Source organism: Planococcus citri, chromosome 1, assembly GCF_950023065.1.
Source record: "Planococcus citri chromosome 1, ihPlaCitr1.1, whole genome shotgun sequence".
Lineage (NCBI taxonomy): Eukaryota > Metazoa > Arthropoda > Insecta > Hemiptera > Pseudococcidae > Planococcus > Planococcus citri.
This window is the reverse complement of record NC_088677.1, coordinates 75,003,010-75,027,367: the sequence shown is the minus strand read 5'-3', so window position 1 is coordinate 75,027,367 and position 24,358 is coordinate 75,003,010. Positions and strand designations below refer to the sequence as shown.

The window sequence follows — 24,358 nt, the reverse complement described above, 5'->3', positions numbered from 1 at the left end:
TATCAAAGTGAGTTAAAATTTCAGCAGAAAATCAAAAATTTTCATTAAACTTCTCCTAGGCACTTTTAAAGTAGGTATTTTTAGCCCAAGATTGTGACATGATTTTTCGACATATGTAGTCATATTTTCAGCCACAAAGTCCTTCCAACCCTGTGGCTTAGAGAAGAAAGAAAACATAGGTAGGTAGGTAGGTACCTACCAAAAAAAGAACCATTTCAAAGTGAACTACGAATAATAATTGATTTGAAAACTGAGCTGAGACTGCTTCTGCGACACATTATACTATACCTACGTGAAATGAAATCCTTGGAACATGACATTAAAAAGAATCCACCTCTAATTATTTTTTTCACCCCACACCCTTCGAATATGGAAAATTTCAGCCACGAAACCGAACAAATGCACTTAAAATGTATGGCTCAAGTTGATATATATATATGGGTCAAGGTATTGAATATTTTGAGGACGCGTGTGTTGTAAAGATTCAAAAGAATCGCATCGAGTCGACGAACGATTCGACGCATGTGTTTGAGAAGCGGGTTAAAAATACCTGACAACTTTGGCGATTTAGCTTCGGTGGTCCGTAGTCGTACAGAGGTGATTCGACGCGGTTTCTGTTGGCTTCGTCGGCCAATTTTTTTTCAGTGGAGTGATCCCTAGAAGTATATCGGGATCGAAAGGCTGGAATATCGGATCGCGTGTGTGTGCGATTGTCTATATTAAATCGGTCGTGCTGTGCTGTGTGGTGTGGTGCGTGTTTATGTGGTGTTGAAAAGTTATTTTTACCTACTTACTGAGAGAATAAAGTGACCACAAAATGACGAATAAGTCCAAGGAAGATGTTAATGGGACCGGATACGAGTGGGAATATGCGAAAAAGATTGATAATCGGACGACGACTCAGAAGATACTTAATTTCATCTATGATCCACAAACCCATGCGTTTATGGGACGTACTGCCAAAAGCTGGGGTTAGTATATCGAATCGAATTCTTTATTCCGGCGTTTGACTACCTATATAGGATTGCAAGCTTTGTGTCTATGTAAGAGTGTTGTGAATTCGTAGATGTATGTACTACATACTTGAGAAGTTTTTCTCAAAAATTCGAAATAAAAAGAGTGATAAACTCTCATGAAATGTTACAGACATTCAATCGTTTTGCTTTATTTAGATTATTTAGGTTTCAAAAAGTTTACTAATTTTATTTACCTGTACCGGAATGTTTGGGTCACTTTGACTCGACAATTGGTCAAATTTAATTAGAATTATGTAACGTTATTGTTCGGTTGGATCGAAAAAAATAACTCTCTGGGTACTTTGACGAATTGGAACGAGGCAAATTTATGGAAAATTTTCAACTTGATTCCCCTCCCCCGAAAAATGATATTTTTTTTCAAGGTTCGTGCAAAAGAACAAAGAACTGTCACTAACCGTGGGACATCTCGAAACATTATAAATAATTAAAATGTTATTCGAGATTTTATTACACGCGAAATTATTGATCTCCTATGGATTGAAATAGGAGAAAATATAACTATACCTACTCCAATGTGCCTCCCTTCAGATACATACATAATTCATTTTTATTCAAATTCAAACAATATTCTGTCATTTGCATGTTGAGAAAGTTTCTATTTTAATACCGGTCACAACAATACGCTTTGATGGTAACATAGATAGGTAGGTACCTAAATATACTGTCCAAAACAGACACCTATTCCGAATGATAAATTTTTCTAATACATGGAACAGAAAACTGAAAAGGTCAAAAAAATATCCCAAAAATACACCACCAGACTAAATTTTAGATTGAATTTCGCTTTTTGATTTTTGGCCAATTTTTGAAAATTCAAATTTAGCTCATTTCCTTGGAGGAAAAAAATCAAAAGTTGATCAAATTGAGATGAGCAATTGAAATTGATTTCTTAAAAAGTAGAAAAAGCATTCGAACAAATAAAATGACAGACAACATTTTAGAGGCTAAATTTCATTTTTTTTTTTGGAAAAAATTCCAGATTTGATCAAGTGGAGTTATGCAATTGAAATGAATGGAAAAGTCAAAAAAATGATACTTTACTTGATACAGAAAATAAATCACCAAGCAAATTTGTCGATTGATAATAGTGGAAAAATATCAATTTTGCCAATCGATAAATATTCATATGACTTAAAAATTTGTTTTTCAGATCTAATCAGTTTCTTCATTGAATCTGATAGAGTCTGAACAGATCTAATCTGAGTAAAGCTATAATCCGATTAAATCTGATCTGGATCAACTTAGATCCGAGCAATATCGGTCCCGATCAAATGCGATCAAACATGTCTGATGAGATTCTATCAGGTTTTTCTGTTGAATCTGATTAAGTGTAAACAGATCCAATTCCATCATAACTATATAATATAATTATAGATCTGATCGGTTCAAATTAGATTAGGAAAGCGTTCGGATCCGATCAGATCTGATCAAACAAGTCTGATCGATTTGACCTGATCCTAATCAAGTTTTTCCTTATTGAATCTGATCTATTCTGAACAGATCCAACCCCACCAGAATAGTAGATAATCATATTGGGTCGGTTCAAATTAGATCCAGGAAATGTCCGGATCTGATCAGATACCTACCTAAGTATAGTATGATTGAACTAGTTTGATCAGATGAGATTAAACAAGTGCAATAAGATGTGATCAAACTAGTCTGATCAAAAGTGATAAAAGAGTCTGATGAAGTGTGATCAAACATGTCTGATCAGATCTATTCAGATTTGATCAGATCTTATCAGGTTTTTCTATAGAATCCGACCACGTCTGCACAGATCTAACCTCATTAAAACTCTTGATATGATTAAAATTTATCTGAAGAAATAAACGGTTTAGAAGACCTCAAATGGGTATTTTAGTATATCTACATATAATTCTTTAATTTTCACATCCAAGGAGAAGGGTTAATTGTCCACTCTACCTCCCTTGGCTACGTCATTGAATCATTGATACAGTAACTCCCCAAAGTGAGGTCATTTTCCATTTTAAAAAAAAAGTTTTTAGATAAGTTTTCGTTATTCTTCAATTTTACTTTAAAAAGGCGACTGATCTAATTGGCCATGAATTCGCATACCACTCATGGCCCTTCATTCATCAGCGGAATTGAAATCATATAGGTACCCAATAAAATTGAAATTTCTTCATTTTTTCATAAAAATATAAAATTGTTTAGTAGGTACTTTTTTACTTTAAAATTGACTCTTTTTTTTGTTTTCCTTCACAAAAATTAACTGGGGATTTTTGATGATTCCCTAAATGATAAAATAATATGTAATGAATAATCGCTCTGCTGCATTCCGCTGATGAATCATTTAGATAGGTACCTACGTAAATGTTATGGAAAATTCCAATATTGATAATTTTTTCAACTTCCTTCCGAATTTTTGATAGCGTCAAATTCGTTGCCATACACGAATATAATGATGATATTACGCAGGATGTATTTAATTAATTTTTGCTCCGATTCGCGACAATTTTATTCAGAAAGCATGCAGAAGTACTCGAGTCTAAGACATATGTATGTAGTTATACCTTGTACGTAAATCGTAAATAAACGTGAATCATACCCTTCATTATTACGTACTCAGTACAACATTGGCAATTTGCCTGGAACTAACTTACATAGGTGCTTCGAAACTTAAATTTTTATTATTCGCTCTTTCGCTCACCACCATACTAAAAACCGTAAAAAATGGAATTCCATTCACATTGAGCGTTGTTGCCTTTCCTGCTCGTAAAGCGAGCTTCAGCTTCAGATAAAATACAAGTGAAAAATATTCATCACGTTGCAAAAGGGGACTATTGATTTTAGCGTCAACCAACATGTTGCCTAGTTTTTCCACAGATGAAGCTTCGACTCGTCGGGTATTCGTATTCGTATGTATATTTTTCTAAAAAACGATTCATGCGAAATTGAAAGCTATACAGTTGTTAGAGAAATAAATAGGTAGCTAAAAAGTAGTACCTAATTCACCCTATAACTTGTTTACGCACATGGATAGCCCTAAAAAAACGTATCATTTTTGAAATACGAGTAGAATAATGTACTATACGAAGCTGCCTGAAAAGGTGAACGAGGGAGAGGTGAAAATGAAAATGAATACTGAACGCCAGCGCTGGGCGTCTGTAAACCTGACCAACATGTCATTCCGGTAATATAAACAATATCACTCGAGTGTATCCAGATCCACCAACCACGTGTCGACGACGGGCTTTTGTTCGACTAAAAGGGCACCTATAGAGAACCCCTTGCGAAAATGTCGACACATTACTTTTATACGCGTCGAGATCGCGTTTCGCTTCTTTTCAGTTTACGTAACAATGTTTGCATTGGTAGAAAATAACGCAAGATGATATACTTACTTTGCTTAAATATAGAGCACTCAGCTATTTCAACAATCTGATATTTTAACACGCATTTAGACGCGTGGGATGGTTACTTTTCTTGCTTTTTACTGGAATTATCGTAGGGGGAGAGGGGGATTTTCCCATTGGGACTGACCCATCAGCTTTCTTCAGTTTTCATTTTATTGTAAAAAAAAAACCTATAATGTTGCTTATTGAAAGTACGGGGGAACATTTTGAACTAGCACAGTAGCACTCTCAATGTGGGGCAAACTGGAGAATGGACAGATGATTGGACACAGTTAACTTACTACATCACTTTGAACAAAAAACGCTCACCAGAAAACTGTGAGCATTATTGCACCATATCACTGATCTTACATGCAAGCAAGGAGCTTCTGAAGATTATCTATGATTGTTTGTATCCACTCATGCAGTCTCAAATCCCTCCAACAGGGCTTCATACCCGAATGTTTTCAGAGGATCGGGTAGGGTATTCCAAAATTTCTCGGGCATGGGTACAGGTATGTGTAGGGGTATTTCATTTTCATTTTTTGCCATTTTGGATACAATTTTGGTGAAATGCCTAAAAAAAAGTACGCGATCTATCAGGTATTTGGGTTCAAAATGGTTTTATGGGGTACAGGTAGGTATTCCTTGTTAAATTTTTTTGGGTACTGTACGGGTACGGGTACGGGTACAGAAATTTATGGATTTTTGTTCAGGTATTCAGGTACAGGTAGGGGAGAGGGAGGATGTTTTGGACAGTTGCTGGTTTGACGAGTTGGTTTGATTTTTTTTGATGAGGTTTTCACTATTATGGTGCAATACTGCAATGTTGTAAGTACCACAACTGATATTTGATAACATTTACCAGATACCAACTCGTGTGATGAAAATATTTCAGCTTTTGTTTTGAAGTGCTGTTTTTGGAAAAAAATTTTGTCTCACGTTTTGAGCTCCTGAAAAATAACCATGAGGAATTTCGTCAAGAGCCCAAGTAAAATGAAATCTCTGATTCCTTCTCGTCCATAATCACTAATCACCTTTTTGTGAAAAGCTGATACTTTTTTCCCACAGCCAGTTTAAGTAGAAATGACATAGTGGGGATGTTTTGGACACTGCGATAAATTCTTGTTAATTTGTTACCTATGTTTGGGTGTAAGAATGTCTCAGTTTTATCCGACAAATCCAGGAAAGACTTTGTAATATAATATTACAGAGATGCTGCGCTGGCGTAGATGGATTTAACTTACCTACTGGGGGGTGAAGTCAGGAAATACCACTTAGACAGTATATTTTTACCACTATGTGGACTTACCTGTTATGCTCGGATTAGCTCAGGATGCACAGTACAAATGTAATAGAATATTGCAATATGACGTTAATAAACACGGTTTGGTTACTCAAGAGGTATTTATTAACGGTAATTAACAAGAAAACTCCCTTAAAGGGTATATTTACACAAATTACTCCCACGATGGGGTACTTTAAATATTAACCAAACTCCCTCGATGGGGTATATTAACAACACTCCCGCGAACGGGTAAATTAACTCATTTAAGATATAAGACGAATGGTAATTAAACCGTAAGCGGATGACGAGCTGTCCTTTGTCCTCTTGATCAGGGAGAACAAGCTCGGAGCTACACGTTGGTGTCTCTCCTAGCTATAAGAACGAACTGGCAATGTTCCCTGTCGCGTAGCTCGGACGGAGCTCCGCTTATGAGGACGGACGCAGTGTTACCACGAGTAGTAGACCCTAATTGTACGTTGACACCAGGTTGGCCATATGCACTATCACATATGCCCCTCTGAGGTTTAGCTTTAATGGCCTCACCGTTGAAGGAAAGCACGGACAAAAAACCGGATAGCAATATGTAAACCGGTAGACAACGCACAATTGCTATACACTTCTGAGTCTGGAATGATAAATGCTAATCAAGAACAATTTAAAGTTGCCTCCAGAAAATATGTTGATTCAAGCAGGCCAGCACTGGCTGAAAACTATGGCACAAAAAAGACGACTCTTCAACATTGCCTCACTAATATTGAAAACAATCTGAGTCTACTGAAATTGTGTGAAATTGTGGACAGATACTGACAATTGATTTCTAATGAATTGAAATTTGGGATTTCCAAAAATACATTCAAAAAAATGTCTCTTCTCAGCATGACCAAAACATCCACCTATCGTGTCCAAAACATCACACTGCTGTCCAACACATCCACCCAAAATGGTGTTTTTTCAAAGTCCAATGGTTTGTTCAGTTTGCAACTTAAAAATTGTTCTAATAAGTCAAAATGTGCGCATTGAGATCCTCTTTCAAATGAGACCAACCCCACTTTTCTAGGTGTTTCCTATCGCTTGCGATTTCAAATCAAAGAAAAGTGTCCAAAACATCCTCCCTCTCCCCTACAGGTACGGGTTTGAAGCCCTGCCCTCCAGTACAGGCAGGATTTATCAAAGGAAGAGACACAAAAGAGCAAATCCTCAACCTCAAAATGCTCATTGAGAAAGCTTGAGAGTATATAATGTTCCTGCAGTGCATTTGATTGTGTTGTGTTCAATGGCAGAAGTTATGACGGATCCTGCTGAAACAACTGTATGAGAAAGGATCAGCTAATATCTGGGCCAACACGACAACATCAGGAAAATTCAGCCAAAAACAGGAGTTTGCTAAGGTTGGGTATTATCTCCCCATCTAACCAGTGTTGTGCGTAACGATATTTTTTTTCGTTCCGTTATTTCGTTACGTTACAAAATTAGCATTTTTTTCGTTACGTTTTTTCGTTACAGTACTTGTAACGAAAAAAATGCTGTAACGGTATTTTTCGTTACACCGGTACTTGAACTTTTTCGTTACGTTATTTTCGTTATTTCCGTTACAATTTTTTCGTTACAGAAACGTTTTTTCAACGTAGAATTGATGATATTTTCAAAGAAAAATGCATTTGTAACGAAAAATTGTAACAGAAATGGCTAAAATAACGGAACCAAAAGGTTTAAATACCAGTGTCACGAAAAAAATACCGTTACATTTTTTCGTTACAGATATAATCATGATACAATTACGTTTATTAAAAAGGGAATTTTTGAAAAAGTCAAGCTTGGAAGGTAAAAAATCTCATTTTTTGACTCAACTTGAAAATATTGTAACTAAAAAAATAACAAAAAAGGTAACAGAATTTTTTCGTTTTTCGTTACGTTACATCAAGAAAAATATCGTTACTTTACGTTTCAGTTACACAACATCACATGATCAAAATAACGTTTTCGTTACAGTTCCGTTACCTGTAACGAAAAAAATTTCGTTATTTTCGTTTTTCGTTACAGTTACTGTTACGGGACGCCAACACTGCATCTAACACTGCAAAAGATCATAGAATGACTCAGAAGTCAGAAGGAGCTGATAAATGGCGACGAGGTGTCCTGATAAGTAGCCAATGGATCTCCAACAACAACATGCTGATGACACAACTTTGGTTGCCTCAAGTGTAGAGTACATGTCTGCGCTGATCAATTGTCTGGAGGAAGTTGGTACAAGATGTGGTCTACTGATCAACAGGACAAAAACAAAGATGATGATGATGATGATTAGCAGGCCAATCAACAACTCACCAGAAATCTAGGAAGTTGATGGAATTGAAGTTGTGAAGCAATTCTCCTGTGAAGCTGAGATACACCAGTGTCATCATTGTCAGTTTACCAGAATTGCAATGACTCATTTGAAACAAATATGGAGTGATTCAGCAATGCGCAGGATCCTTAAAATGTAACCAGTGAACACGTGCTGATCTTCCCAGTATTCCTGTATGCTTCAGATACTTGGGCCATTCATGAAGGGGGTCAGAGACAGGTTGATGCTATGGAAGTGTGTTGCTGGAGGTGGCTGCTGAGAGTCCCTTGGACAACGAAAAGAACTATCATGTCTTCATACTGAGAGAAATTGGGATGACCAAACAACTACTTGTATCTGCAATGGTCCTTGGCCCGCTATCCAAGTACATACTATGAATGGGCCACAAGAGCAGATGCCATGGAGACTATATTTGCGCAAGGCAGAGTGCATAGTAGAATGGGCCTGACGAGCATGCGGATGCGTGTTGACCCAGTGGACTGACTCCATTTGCGCAGCTGTCGGATTGCAGCGTTGCCAAATATGTGAAGAGCGCATAAGACAGGGAGCAATGGCATGCTTACCTGCAGGATTACATAACTCTGTAATGGTCATGGTGCCCCAGGGTGTGGTGATAGATTTTTTTGAGCAAAGTGAATAATTCTTTATTACACTCCCCACATGAACAACTGCTACTTACTTTTGGACCCTTCTGGAACCTCCAGAGATGTTTTGATTTTCTCCAGAAATTTCAAACTGTCTTGGAGGGGCCAAAAATTATGCTTTAGAACATATAACTTTGGCCAGTGCTTATTGAGCACCCTCTATCAACCACATTAGACACAAAATTACAAAAGTTGCAAGTCCAAAAGTAAATTTTTGACCAATTTTCAAATTCCACAAAATGTTGAGAAAAAACAGATTTTCAAAAAAGTACGAGTATGTAGGTACTTAATGGGCGTTTTTTGAGGGTCCTGGAGGGGAGATATCGCATTGTGTGTCTACAGGAGCACTTGGCTCAAAAACAGTCGCAATTTGACTTTTTAGCATAAGAATATACCACTAGCCAAAATTTCATTTTTTGACTTTGGGTGAATTTTTGAAAATTTAAGGAGCCAAAATTTCACAAAAAATCAAAATTTCTGAGAATTTACACCGAATGCTGAAATTTGGTTCAATATACCCTAGTTTCGACCTTCCGAGTCGATTGGCGACGGTTTCAATTCAGAAGCCTTCGGCGTATTCGGTTTCTCCAGTTTTCAAAAAAAAAAAACACGCTGTAGGTACTTGAATAGCACAAAATTGAAATTCGGTTAGAAAAATTTTGATAGGGAAAATTAAATTTGAGAAAATTAAAGTTTTTTAAACTTTACGCCTTTCTCAGAAAGAAGGAGAAAAAGGTCATGATTTGATCGTGCAGTAAATCTTTTCCAATCCTTTTTTTTCCTTTGAATTTTGTAAGATTCCGTCAAAATTCGACAATGATGTACGACATCTAGATTAATCCTATGGTAAGTAGGTAGGTGCTTATTACATTTTGAACATTTTCTGTTCAAAGTTGTACAAAAGCTGAGATTTTATCTGTCAGATTACTCCAAGATCCCAAAAGCCCTTCTCAAAATCCATAAAATTGACCCTGAAACATGCTCTCAGGGCCAAACCCTGATCATTATCTAAGCTTACAATACACCTCAGTCCGCGCCTGAATCGTCAGCTGTAGATATGGCACATGCTATATACGTTTACATATACGTATCAAGGTCATTAACCACATGGCATAGTATAACAAATAAAGTACATGACAATACATCACCCAGTATTCTACAGTCGATTACACGTTGCGTAGTTTCAATAATTACCTTAATGTAGGTATTCATTTTACTAATTGCCGATTAAAAACGAGCCCTAGGTACATATTTATTCCTACTACGCGAAATAAGTCAACATAGTTTTTCACGCCATTAGGTGTCCCGAAAGCTAAAAGCGCGCCACCAATCCAATCGTTATCGGCTATATCCACGTCTCGGTTCGAGAAAGGTACAGTATACCTAACGTAAAATCGTGGCACGCTTTCTCGCGTGCCAAAAATTCGTGATAATAAATTTTTAATTTTGTTTATAGCCTGGTACATTATACTACGCATACCCTTTTTCCACTGCCTCATCACTATAGCTCAGTGTACGTACGTTAACGTTTCATGAATTCGTATACCAGACTCGATTCACGAGGAGAAATTCAGAATTCGAGGCTAAAAATAGATTTACGACGCGTCGCGTATTTTTATCGAACCAAAATGCCGGTGCCAATAAGTGCAGAAGACTGAAAAATTTCGATTTACGAGATAGGTTGGGTGAGGTTTCGATGATCGAGGAATTTGTGTTGTTCATTTTGTCGAAGGAACTCGTAGCAGGTGCCTCGGAATTGAATTGGCGAAGGATAGATGCATTTATTTTGGAAGAAATAGAAATGAAAAAATTCTTCACAAAAATAACGTTTTGATTAAAAAATGAAAATTCAAAAATTATTTATGAAAAACATCAAAATTTGATCTTTGAGCTCGTTAACGTTGGATTTCATTAGGGCATTTTTTTAAACAGTTTTTTTAAATGTGGGAAATTCTAAAAATTCGCTGAAGACTCTAGAACGACTTGAAACGAGCTGCTACAAATATTATTGATTCGAATTCGATTAATTAGATACAATTTCCAAGGTTGTCGAGAGCCTTCAAAACCTCAAAAAAAGATCACGATTTTAAAAATAAAATTCGACACTTGGAATTTGGCATGGAGGATGTTTTAAATGTGAAATATTTTCATTTTTAGTCGCTATCTACTCGAAAAATGTCTGCCAATTGAAACTCGTACCTCACTTAGCTAGAAAATCGATCAGACCACCCCTCCTCTCACTGGAGGATGGTGGCCGTAGGTCATTACTCGTATTTCCATCATATGCACTATAAAAAAAAAATAGGTTAATCGTAAGTATCATCATCGAGACGATATCGAAGTTGAACGAGGGAGCAAATTTTAGACAATACAACACCATATAAATCATAAATTCGATAGGCTGCAACACAATTTAACGCGTCTTCTTTTCTCATCATCATACGAAGTCGTACCTAATATCTCCCTAAAGAGATCTACTCGTTAGGAAAATACATCCTTATGTATCGAAATGTTCCACGATATCGAACCATTTAGTTCCATTTACGAGAGAACACCATCATAAATGTAGAACTTGATCGTATCATATAATGTAGGGTGTTTCATAAAGCTATACACTTCCTTCATTTTAGCGAGTAGGCATCCAAATGGGCGTATTTTCCCAGTATTGGATGATAAAACGAGTGAGACGTTGGTTGAAGTATTTCATTTCCCTTTAATCATGTTGATATTCCAAGTTTCACTGTCTCACTGATCATAAGTAGGTACCTACCTATTACATGAAGTGAGAGATGCATTTTTCAAAATTATAAAAATTTGTCTATCTAATTCGAGAATTTTTTCAATTAAAAAATTCAAATAAATAGGTACTTTAGTAGGAGAAATGCGAATTTCCTGACGAACTAGGAAGGAGGGAGAAGGGTGTTGAATTTCCCAAAAATATCGAGAATCGCCATTTTAATCATTTTTTAAAGCTTAATTTAAAAAAAATCATTTAAGTAGTAGGTAAACCCTTGATAACAGAGTTTTTACATTTAAAAAAAAAATCAAATACAGATAACACATTATCGAACACTCTTGAAATTGGCTAAGCTATAAACGTTAATCTGTCAATCGATTTTATTAATCGCTTCAGTAACTGTTTCAAAGATCAAGGACTTTCCCATGCAGAGGTGAATGGGCAGGACATTGCGATGACACACGAATGACGCAGAAATTTTTTTCGGTGCATCGAGTTGAATTAACACAATCCAATTGTAATTTAATTTCAACGATTGACTATTATTATAAGCACATTACTCGATATTAAGCCTAGGTAATTACCGATTAAAATGTTCTTAGTATGAATAACTTTTTGGGCTTCGTTATGAAAAAGTTTCAGTACCTACCTACCTAAGTATATGAAATAATTGCCTCTTCAATTCAATCACAGATATATTTTGTTCCTTTTTTGAATGAAAGAACCGAGCCAGGTAGGTAAAAAGATACATATTATCGGTCGCAGGGTCAAACAAAGGACGAATCTCGTAATATATCTTCTGAGATAAATACTATACCAATGGCAATCGAGTTTACTATACGTTCATGCAAGTCGCGAATAGGTATTACTCGTATATATGTATCTCCACCTAAATGCACAAAACGCATTATACGAATAAATTGCATCAATTTCCCAGCTTCCCATATCCTAGCCCATCGTTGCAAAGCGCAAACTTTTCCTCTAATTTTAAATAATAGTGTGTTTTTCTCGTTCTCCTCTTCTCGTCCTTGACCTATACTAAATAAAAAATAAATTGTGTGTTACAGGAGGAATACTATTGTTTTACGCCATTTTTTACTCGATACTCGCACTGTTATTCGCCATATGCATGAAAGTACTCTTATCAACGCTCAACGACTCGTATCCAAAGTGGCAACTGGATGAATCATTGTTGGGATCAAATCCTGGTAAGTGTAGATTTGAAACTTGAAAGTGAGAACTGTGTAGAGTGTATTAATCAATATAAGTATTTCTTATACCTAAATAATACATTTTTTTATCTAGGTCTTGGCTTCAGACCTCAAACTGAAGATCCTGAAACTGCATCTGTTATATGGTTCAATAATACTGACCAAAATAATATCGATACGTGGATTAAATTACTAGACGACTTCTTCAAAGGTAAGTATCTATAGCTCTAGAACATTCTTCAAATAGTTTAATACCTATCTTTTCAAGCTAAAAAAATATTCTCACTGATTTTACTATTTTCAATTTTCAACGTAGTAGGGTTGCAAAATTTCTAAAAATTCACCTAAAAATCTTAAAATTGACTAGATTACCTACTCAATTGAAACCCCAGTTTTCTTGGTTTTTCTAGATATACCCTATTCGCTGCACAAATTGAGGTTTCGTTTCATGCATTTTATAGCAGAAGAAAGGGGAGTGAATTTTGAAAATTTCATTCCGAAAAAATTCATTCGTCATACGTCAAAAAAATTCATTAGAATTCAACACTAAAAAAATTTTGAAATCACCACAAACAATAATTGTTTGTGGTGATTTCAATTCTAAGATGAATTTTAAAAAAATGAAATTTTAAATCACCAGGTGAAAACTTACATTAAAAATCACCAAACAAATTTATTAAAAATTGCAACAAAAAAATCATTTGAAATAAGTAGGTAATCAAAACAAGTTTCAAAAATTAAATCATCATTGAAAAATCAACACGAAAAATTTACTTGAAATCATTCCAAAAAAATTCATGTGATCATTCGAAAAAAAAAATCATCAGAATTCAATACTGAAAGAATCACAAAAAATCTACTCGAAATAATTCTAAAAAAGTAATTTGTCATCATCATCACTCAAAAAACATTCATTGAATTCAACACAAAAACAAAAAAAGTTCATCATAATAATTCAACATTACAAAAATCATGAAAAATTCACTTGATGGATTCAACACTGAAAAATCAAATTTGAAATCGCCATAAAAAACATTGAAAAATGTATTTTAAACTATCACAAAAAATTCATATAAAAGAAAACGATTCATTAGAATTCAACACAAAAAAAATCATGAAAAATTCACTTGAAATCAATCCAAAAAAATTCATTGAATTAGGTAGCACTGAAAAAATCAATTTGGCCACAAATAACATTGAAAAATGTATTACTGCCACGCAAAATTCATTTGAAATCATCCCGAATAAATTCATTTCTATCAATCAAAAAAAATTCATACAAATTCAACATCAAAAAAATAAATTTGAAATATCGAACGATTAATGTATTTTAAACCACCACGAATAATTTACTTGAAATCATTCCAAACAGAATTCATTTGCCATCACTTGGAAAAAATTCAATGAATTTAACACTAAAGGAGGAGTCCCGATAAGACCACTTTTTGGGCCCCGTACAGTTATCGACTCGACCACTCTTAAAATGTTGTAATAAATGTCCCAAATACGAATCCGTGGTTAGTTAACCCAAAATGACCATTTTTTGGACTCCAAGGGTTCCCAAAGTAGCGAATAAAAATAGAATTTTAGGAACCACTGAATTTTATTTTCAAAAACTTTTTCCGCGTAAAATATCTGTTTGAACCCGATAAACGTTATGCGAGGTGATTTTTCTATTCTCGACCCTCGAGGGCAGAAATTGGTGGGGGGGGGGGTTTGATTTTTGGAAAATTTTGGAATCACAATTTTGAACCTACCCCTTTGAACCCCGCTAAAAAGCTTTTTACAGTTCATTAGTATCTGAAAGACCTCCATCCTACCAAATTTTGAGCTCAATAAAATTTTGCGCTGGTACTCAAAAATCCAATCTACCAATTTTTTGTGATTTCGGTACTTTGGGAACCCCTGAAAAAATGAAAACCTGCGATTTGCGCCAAACGTAACGTTTTGAGGTATATATTCAATTATCTAGATGAAAAAGTTCAATAAAGCTCCCCGTATATTCGTAATTTTGAACCCTTTTTTTTGGAGCCCCCTACTTTAGGCACCCCTAAAACAGGCATTTACACATATTTTTTCAAATAATTTGAAGAATTTACATTTGAAATACCCTAGCAAGTGTTCGATAATTTTTCATTTCATTTATCCTGTAACTTTCAAAATTGAGCTTTTTTGGGTCAAATTCTGAGGTTTTTCTTTCGTAGTAAAATCTCAGAATTTGACCCAAAATAGCCCAATTTTGAAAGTTACGGGAAAACTCATATGAAAAATTATCGAGCACTTGCTGGTGTGTTTCAAATGTAAATTCTTCAATTCATTTGAAAAAATATGCTTCAACGCCTTTTTCAGGGATGCCTAAAGTGAGGGGCTCTAAAAAAAGGGTTCAAAATTACGAATATACAGGGAGCTTTATTCAACTTTTTCATCTAGATTATTGAATATATACTTCAAAACGTTACGTTTGGCGCAAATTGCAGGTTTCTAATTGTCCAGGGGTTCCCAAAACATCGAAATTACGAAAAATTGGTAGATTGGATTTTTGAGTACCGGCGCAAAATTTTATTGAGCTCAAAATTTGGTAGGATAGAGGTCTTTCAGATACTAATAAACGGTAAGCAGCTTTTTAGCGGGGCTTAAAGGGGTAGGTCCAAAATAGTGGTTCCAAAATTTTCCAAAAATCAACTCCCCCCCCCCCCAATTTCTGCCCTCGAGGGTCGAAAATAGAAAAATCACCTCGTATAACGTTTATCGGGTTCAAACAGGTATTTTACGCTGAAAAAGTTTTTGAAAATAATACTCAGTGGTTCCTAAATTTTTTTTATTGACAACTTTGGGAACCCCTGGAGCCTAAAAAATGGTCATTTCGGGTTAACTAACCACGGATTCGTATTTGGGACATTTATTACAACATTTTAAGAGTGGTCGAGTCGATAACTGTACGGGGCCCAAAAAGTGGCCTTATCGGGACTCCTCCTTTAAAAATGTATTCCAAACCACCACAAAAAATTCACTTCAGATCATTCTGCAAAAAATCATTTCTCATCACTCAAGAAAAATTCATTGAATTCGACACTACAAAATGTATAGAACTATAGATTCATATAGATTTGAAATCAACACGAAAAACATTGAAAAATGTGTTCTGGACAACCACAAAAATTCACTTGAAATCGTTCCAAAAAAATAATTTGTTATAACTCGAAAAATGTCATTAGAATTAAGTAAACGCTAAAAAATCAATTTAAAATTGGCACAAAAAATTCTGAGCTGAATTTAAAAAAATGAAATTTCAAATCACTAGACGAAAATTAATTCTAAAAATAACCAAAAACTGCATTAAAAAATTCTTTTAAAAAAACACCACCATTTGAAATAATCAAAAAAAGTTCCAAACTAAATCATTATTGAACAAGTTATTTTATTCTAAATCACCACAAAAAATAACAATAAACTCACACAATTATGCTATGACTTCTTGAGGGCACAGCAAAATCACAAATGACTCATGAGAGCTGGAATGCTTCGAAGTAAACCATTACCCCCCCTGCCCTCCCACCACCGCCACCACCACCACCACCACACAATCCCCTCCAAACCAATTTTTCCGAACGAATACCCAATTTAATACAATAGGAGATCTTATCTGTTGACTCTCTGAGGCTTCATAAGGTACCTTGCTAGTTGCTAGATAAAAAAATAGGAAACATTAATTTTATATTTTTTGAAGAGAAGAGAGTTCGAAGGTTCTTTATCAAATTGTTTCACAGACAATCAGTCATCTCCTGGCGCAGAACTCAAATTCAGAAAATAAGCTCGAATTGGACCAAAAATAAGATATACCAATGGGAAAGGGGCAGCTATGTTCCTCATCAAATAAATAATCAAATACCTACTTATTGTTTTTAGTTTCAAATTTAGCAGGTTGAAATTTTCCTCACGATTTGTTCGCAAAGTCAACTCCTGGCGCAGAACTGCAATATAAAAAAACACCTATAATTTCTGTTACATTATAAGATCTATCTAAAGGCTTGAAAACAGCTCTTTAGTCAGATAAAAATGAATTAAGTAATTATGGATCTGTGGGGAACTTCTAAAAATTCCTCTTTAGTTAGTTTACGAAATTGGCTCCTGGCGCAGAACTAAAATCGTCAAAAAATCAAGCAAGTTTTTACATTTCAAAGTCCAAAAACTCAAAAACGTTTCCTAGGGGTCAGATGACGAAAAATAAATCAACTTTGGAAGGATAGGAGGGGTCTGAGGAGGTGGTCAAAAGTACATACTTTTAAGCTTCGCAAATGTTTTTTGTAAAAATGTACATATCTCAAATACAGTTATAATAAGTTATTAATTTTAACTGAATTCGTACAAATCACTGTATAATTATATTTTCGCAGCCGAATACATGAAGAACACTTCCAAAGCAGTCAACTGTACGTACGGAACAAAACTCAAAAACGACGAATTCTGCAGAGTTCCTCTGGATATTTTTGGAAAATGTTCGAAAATTCACGGCTACGGATACGCTATTGGAAAGCCCTGCGTGTTTATTAAACTAAATAGGGTAATTACGATACCTTCTAAATATAAAATCACATCTTAAATAAGCATATTAAACTCGAACATATTGCAGATATACCGATGGGTACCAGAATATTACAAAGATAAGTTGGATACGCCGACAAACATGCCACAAAATTTGCAAGATAAAATGGATTTGTTACCTGAGGTTTGTAAAATTCTATATCGTATACCTTATAGCTATAAGTACAAGTATAAAGTTCTCCAGAAATTGTATACAGCGTCTTCTTGTTGTTGTTATATGGCCAATCAATATTCCCTTCTCCAGTATAGCTGCTTTAACCGCTGCGAGGAAAGTGAATATTGGTTTAGTGTGTCAAAAATACGGACCGTACAACGTTTTGTTAACGTAGACGTAGGTTGCAGGTTGTAGGTAGAAAATTGCATTTATTATTTAATCAAGGGCGTTTCTTATACGGTCTGAATATTATTTCGGTACATAAAAAAATGAACCATCGCGTGAAAACATTAAACATTACAGAAGCCTTATTAGTACCTATACCTACTTTTACCCTAATGAAAAATTATACTATGTACTTTCAACTTTGTACATGAATCACTTATTACATTTTATAAGTAGGTATAAGCTTTTCTCTCGCCATTTTTGTGTAATGAATACTTGATTCTACTTATTCTTGCGCAGGAGCAACGAAAAAACGTATGGGTGAGTTGCGAAGGTCAATCACCTCATGATAAAGAGAATATCGGTCCGATAACGTACTATCCGTCGATACAAGGATTTCCATCGTACTATTATCCATATTTACACGTACCGGATTATATGAGTCCGTTGGTAGCTGTACAATTCGAAGGACTGAGGCGTAAGTTTTCATAAATGCTTGCTATTATAGACTTGCAGCGCGTAACTTGATATATTTAAGTACCAAGCCAAGTTTCGCCTTCATCATCTCATTTATTGGGTATCGCAAAATATCGTCATGCATGCGTTTGAAATTCATTTTCATTCATTTCAATATTGAAATATACGAATACCTAGACCTACGAGTAGATAAATAAAATTCGAAATTTAAATTCTTCTCGAGTGGAATGCAGCATAATTGGGTGAAAATTAGTCTAAGGTCCATTGAAAACTTGTAATGAGTAAGTTTTACTCCAATATTTGTTTCAAAGCACTCGAATCCTTTCAATGGAGTTGAAATACAATCAATTGACTAGGTATTCTGTAAGGTTACCTATTTTTCAATTTGATAAATTTTTTTATTCACAGAAAAATATCCTGTTCTGTGCTTTATGACGCTAATCTGTGGTAAAAATGTAAGGACAGGCACAGAATGGTGATGAAAACAACAAGAAACCGCCAGGAAGACTCAAAACGAATTCAAAACGTTAAAAAAATTTCTTTTCTAAAATCAATTTTGATAGATTCAATTTTATATCATCATTTCAAACTAAAATTAACTTGAAATTCAAAACGTGAAAAAAATCAATTTTTTGATTTTATTTAGGACTTTTTTTTTACCCAACGAAAGCTTTGATCATGCAATTTTGTTTCAAATTATATATTTTTCAACCAAAATTAACTTGAAATTCAAAACGTCAATTTTTTGATTTTACTCGTATTTAAGACTTTGATTGGTATTTTTTCATTTTTCATTTTTTTTTTTTTTTTTAACCAATTCAACTTGATAAATTTTACTACAAATTATCATTTTTAACCAAAATTAACTTGAAAATTCAAAACGTAAAAAAATTAATTTTTTGATTTTATTTTTAAGACTTTATTTGTTTGTTTTTTCTTTTTTTTTATCATTTTGATGGCAATTATTTTTATTAATTTTATTTTTTAAAATCACCATTTTTGACTAAAATTGACTGGGTGCTATTTTTTTTTACATTTTGACCCAATAAAAAAATCAAAATGCAAAAATTTTCTTACATTTCCTCCTTTTTCTAGAAGTGATTTAGGTACTGAAAGTTCAAATGCCTGATAAAAGATAAAAACAAAAATCTAAAATCGACATCAATTTTCAAAGGAGAAATTGCTATAAAATATTTCTTTTAAAAAATACCAAATTAAGAACTAGCATTTTAAAAATTCAACTCCAAAACGTTCGAATTAGGTGAAGAAATGTTTTTTTTAGAAAAATTAATAGTTCGTTTGAAAAATAATTGATATAGGTATGCAAATTTGATTTGAGAAAAGCTTATGTTTCTAGCTTCTGGCTTTATGATGACAGATTTCTGACCACGGTCGATTTTTAATCAGTCTATAATCTAGAGAGCTTTTCAGTTTTCAGTGTCAAAAATCACTTTAGAAGATTGAATGGAGAAGGCTTAGAATATAATTATATCTGAATCGTTTTTCAATAGGGTCTTTGATGCTCCTTCGATGACCTCAATAAAGATTCACTCTAGGGTTGAGTGAACCCTTCACATTATTCGGACTATGTTCAAAACATTTAGATCATTAGATAAGGTCAAAGTCCATTATTTTTGTCAAGTTCAGGAGTTCTCAAAATAATACAAATGGGTCTTTAGAAATCACTTTTGTGCCAAAAACAGTAGAAAATGTGTTTTGGAAACGTAATTTTCGCATTGTTCAAACATTCAACTCTCAAGAGGTGGTGGGGGAAATGATTTAAACTTGAAATTGTATCAAAAAAAATCCAATGAGCTTAAAAGTTGCACTTTTTCGATAATTTCGAATTTAAAATAAAAAATAAAAAAAAAACAACATGAAAATAAGTAAGCATTTTTGTTGAAAACCTTTTCTTCAACAACTTGAAAAAATATATCAAAAAAGTGCATCTTCATTTCCCTCCCCCCCTTCCCCTACCAAAATAACGAACAATAGTTCGAAAACGAGTTTTAAACATTTTGTGGGCCATAAAAATATTATAAAAGTGTGGATTTTATCCGTTCATTTTTTAAACAAAACTTAGTAATGAAAATTTAAACTTTCGTCTCTAAGGAGGGAAGTAGGAAAAGAACATATTACGATAATTTCGACGAAAAAATGTCAAATTCTTGATATTATTTCTCGATGTGACTCCTCCCCCTTTCCCCTACCTAAAGTATATCTAGGTATCACTTTGAAAAAAAAATCAGTTAAAATATATTGGAGAAATCAATGCAATTATGAAAAAGGTGGGGGTTGATCGAATGAGTCAAATCGAAAAATAAACCTATGTTCAAGCCCAGCACTTTCAAAAATCGATGTGTCACTTTATTTTTATTTTTTTTTTAGAATTTTAGTGAAAATTGGAAACTCTGGTCTCCTCGAATGATGAATTGAGATTCCACTTTGAAAATTAATTTGCTGCAAAATAAGATAAAAAAGGGTCTTTACTAGCATTTTTCAAATTATCAAAATGGTTAGTTTCGTCTTCTGTTCTCATCATGAAAAATTTAGCCTTTATCTTGAAAATTCAAATTCAAGCTTTTCAAATTTTAGAGTTTTATTTTCATTTGCTTGTGAACCCCTCAAACAGATTTTTTCTAACCGTAATTTCAACTAGACTCATGGAACCTGTCTTCAAAGCTTGGAATTTCTCGATAAATTTCAAATTTTGACGAACAGCTTTTAAAAATTGTATCTCAATCTTTCATAGGGGGCTCAAAGACTCCCAATTTTGATCGAGGTTCCAAAAAATTTCAAAATGAAGTGACATAATATTGATTGTTAGTGATTTTGATTTGAAGGTTTCAGTTTAAATTGGCTTGCATATTTTTAGAATCCAACCTAAACCCTTTTGACACCATCTTTCTTTAAAATGGAGGCTCACTGGCTCATTGTCTATTAAAAGAGACTCAAAGGACCCAATCATAACATAGGATGCGTCCTTTGTCAAGTTTTCGAGGGGTGAGGGCAGTTAGTGCGAACCCAATTATTTTTTGGATACGATCCTCATGCCCCTCTTGTTGCCCCAGGCATTCGTTTTTGAAAAAATAAATTTCGAAAAATATGAAAATAAGAACGTGTTTCTTTTTAATCAACCTCTGTATTCGGGATTTTTAAAAAACTATACTTTTCCTTGAAAATTCAATTTAGATCTTTTCGAATTTCAATCACTGATTCCGAATCCACAACGTTTTCTCTTCGATATCAAATTCTAATTCATTAGGCAAAATTATCAACTCGAAGATAGGCTACAATGCCCCTCCTCTCCAAAAAACCCAAGATGGAACCCTACGTGTTCGCTAAATGCATTCTTATTTCAATTACAGGTAATGTAATTATCAATGTAGAATGCAAAGCTTGGGCAAAGAATATACGCCACAAATCCACTAGTCAAGTCAGAGATGGATCAGTACACTTCGAACTGCAAATAGACGACAGAGGAGTACGACCCCTTTTTTAATACTACCAGTTAATTTTTTTCATTTGTAACTATTTTTTCGCGCAAAGTATCGGGTATTTTGATACCTATCATTTCATCATGTTTGAAAATATATCCAACATTCCAGTACCTACCTATTTATCTCTTACACATACCTACCCAATTACATATTCATACTATAATCGTTGGTCATATCATAATATCTCGTTATTATTATCGCCATCATAGAACGTATTCGTCCAACAAAATCACGTCAATTATACACTCTCTCTACCTACTTGGACTGCTTATTGCAAAAAAAAAAAGAAAAAAAAAAGAAGTGTGATTCTTGTCGTGATACGTTTATATCGATGGCTATAAAAATAATACCAATCCAACATCATTGTTTGTTGTACATACTACATAAAATGAAAGCTTATGTGTTACGCTTTTTTTAGCTTGTTTGTTTCGAACTAATTATGATTTCTTCTCGAGTACCTACCCTTTTTTTTCTTCATTGTTTTGTCTCGTTAATGTGTAATTTCCATTACACGTAAAACACGTTGAACGTTTGTGAAATTGGTTTTTCATTAATTTTACCCTTATACCTATTTAGTTGTTGCGAAAAATTGCAGAAAAAAAAAAAAAAAAAAAAAAACTAAAAACAGTTTGTAAGTTGTGATCTATTGTAGATATGTGTTTGTTTTTTTGGCTCCCGCAGTCAGTAGATTTAGGATACTGTTTTTTTTCATGTTTTAGATTTACGACATTTTTTTTATATTTTAGATATTTTTATCGCGATTTTTCATATTGTGTAAATTGCGTGTGTTTTCATCATTAGAATTTTTTTTTTTTTTTTTTTTTTAGTTTCTCATTTTGTAAGTTTTAATCGCATTATTTTTAACTTTTATTATTCGCAAATGTATAATACATTTTGTTTTTGTTTTCTTACAGTCACTAATGTTTTTAGAGTTTTGGTTTTTTGTTTTTTTTTTTCATCATTAACGCAGTTTTTATTCATCGAGTTATGTTTTCATAGCTACATACACTTACTTATATACCTACTTTTGCAAATGATGCAGGGCAATTTGACTTTGACTACTGGCAAAAATACTACAATGGCGGGAAATACTCAAGGTCGTAATGCAAATCAAAAATACGATATGCAAGAAGGTATTTCGATATTTTAATCAATTTGATTAGGGTTTTTCATGTTTTTTAATTTTATTATTAACAGCGCGAATTTCCATCTGAGCTGAGCTTCCAAAAGAATATGAAGTACTACGTACGCGTTAAACGCCAATATCGGGAGAGTATCGATTAATGGTTTTTCAACATCGGATTTTAAAGTGCATAGACTTTTAAAAGTAGTACTCGCTTTCAGATTACCTATCTACCTTATTTTTTCAATTATAGAAAACCGAACTTTCGTCTATAAATATACGACGGACGTGCCTATGATAAGAAAAATCGTTCCTAAAATTAGCGTAACTATTGATAAGGGCAAATTGGTAAGTTCGTGGCGTGCTTTTTTTCCAGCTGGAAAGATGAAAGTTGGTATTTGAAGAATAAACGTTCGATTTGTTGAATTTATTTGAATATTTGGGTTGGAAATTTGAATTTTATTCTTATTGAGAGCTAATAGCTAATTGTTCTCAATAATAATCTAAGAATAATTATTATTAAAAAAAAAAAAAAAAAAGTTCTATTTTAAAGTTTTTGCAGATTAAAACAACCTTAACGATCTCGTCAATCATTTCCTACCAAAAATTGCACGAAAAAGAATCACATCATCGTTGATTTTTGAACCAAAAATGCACAAATTGAACTCAGGGAAATCACCAAAACAAAAAATAAACATTCAAAAATCTAAATGTCATTTTGTACCTATACTCAAATACCAACATTCAGCATCATTCTGACTGGAAAATCACCACTTAATACTCGATATAATATTTCTCCATCTAATTTGCCCGCATTGATCGTTACCAGGTTTAATTTTATTGACTTTTTCATGTTGTATTGTGATTTGTAAAATCTATAAAGATAAACGTACTGCATTTATTTTTACTACGGAGGAATTTTGATATAATTCGTCTACTTGTAGAACACCGCTGAGCTTGTTTTTGAAAAGAAAAAACTGCCCAAGTCGAGTCGATCATTTTAATAATGCGACGACTCAGTCAATTGATGATTTTGTAACAATTGCTGAAAAATAATGTAAGGCCGATGGCGATTTGAATTCGACAAAATATGATTTGCTCGAATTCAAAAATTTCACCACTTTATAAGCCAAAATAACAATTGACAATTTTTAGAATCGCTTTTTTGATTTTTTTTTCATTTTGTAGCTGAGTATAATTTATTCACCTACGCAATGTAAAATTTGTAAGTAAATTTTATCAAATTTATGAATAAATTTAGAAATTAACATAACGTAGCTTTATATAGGTATTACCTCCTATACTTAATAATTTACCTGTGTAATTCGGCGAATTTATTTGGATGAGTTTCGAACAATAAATCTTATACGCATAAGGATGGCTTTTCGTTTTAAAACAAAAATTGTACTTATACATACCACAAAAACATTGTGAACCTAGTCAAATGTACGAGCTTTTTGTGATAAAAATAAACAAAGTGCAAACCTGTAGTTGAATTTTTTTATTATTTATTTTTATTGATCTTGTTGAATGAAATTTTAATACAGATTCGATCCTGATAAAAGCTGCAATTTTAAGGAATTGGATTTTTTTTTTTTAAATTCTAGCTACCAGCACGACACAAACCTATATTGATTCGGAACTTAAAACAATATCATTCTTGAACTTTTAATGATACAAAAAGTTGGTTTTCATTGCTTTGGTATTTTCAGTTTTTTCT

At 33.6% G+C, this 24,358-nt stretch overlaps 1 protein-coding gene across 2 annotated transcripts; it reads left to right on the top strand.

Moving 5' to 3' along the window:
- Positions 1-565: 565 nt before the first annotated feature.
- On the top strand, positions 566-24,128 carry LOC135832694 (sodium/potassium-transporting ATPase subunit beta-1-like). 2 transcript variants are annotated; one of them, XM_065346102.1, is made up of 9 exons: positions 566-971; positions 12,474-12,614; positions 12,712-12,828; positions 17,012-17,178; positions 17,248-17,343; positions 17,839-18,016; positions 21,384-21,499; positions 22,558-22,648; positions 22,713-24,128. In XM_065346102.1, the coding sequence occupies exons 1-9, from the start codon at positions 818-820 to the stop codon at positions 22,727-22,729; spliced, it is 1,077 nt and encodes a 358-aa protein (XP_065202174.1). In that variant the 5' UTR covers positions 566-817; the 3' UTR covers positions 22,730-24,128. The 2 variants fall into 2 exon arrangements, with proteins under 2 accessions (XP_065202174.1, XP_065202185.1); XM_065346113.1 differs by lacking the exon at positions 21,384-21,499.
- The last annotated feature ends 230 nt before the right edge of the window (positions 24,129-24,358 follow it).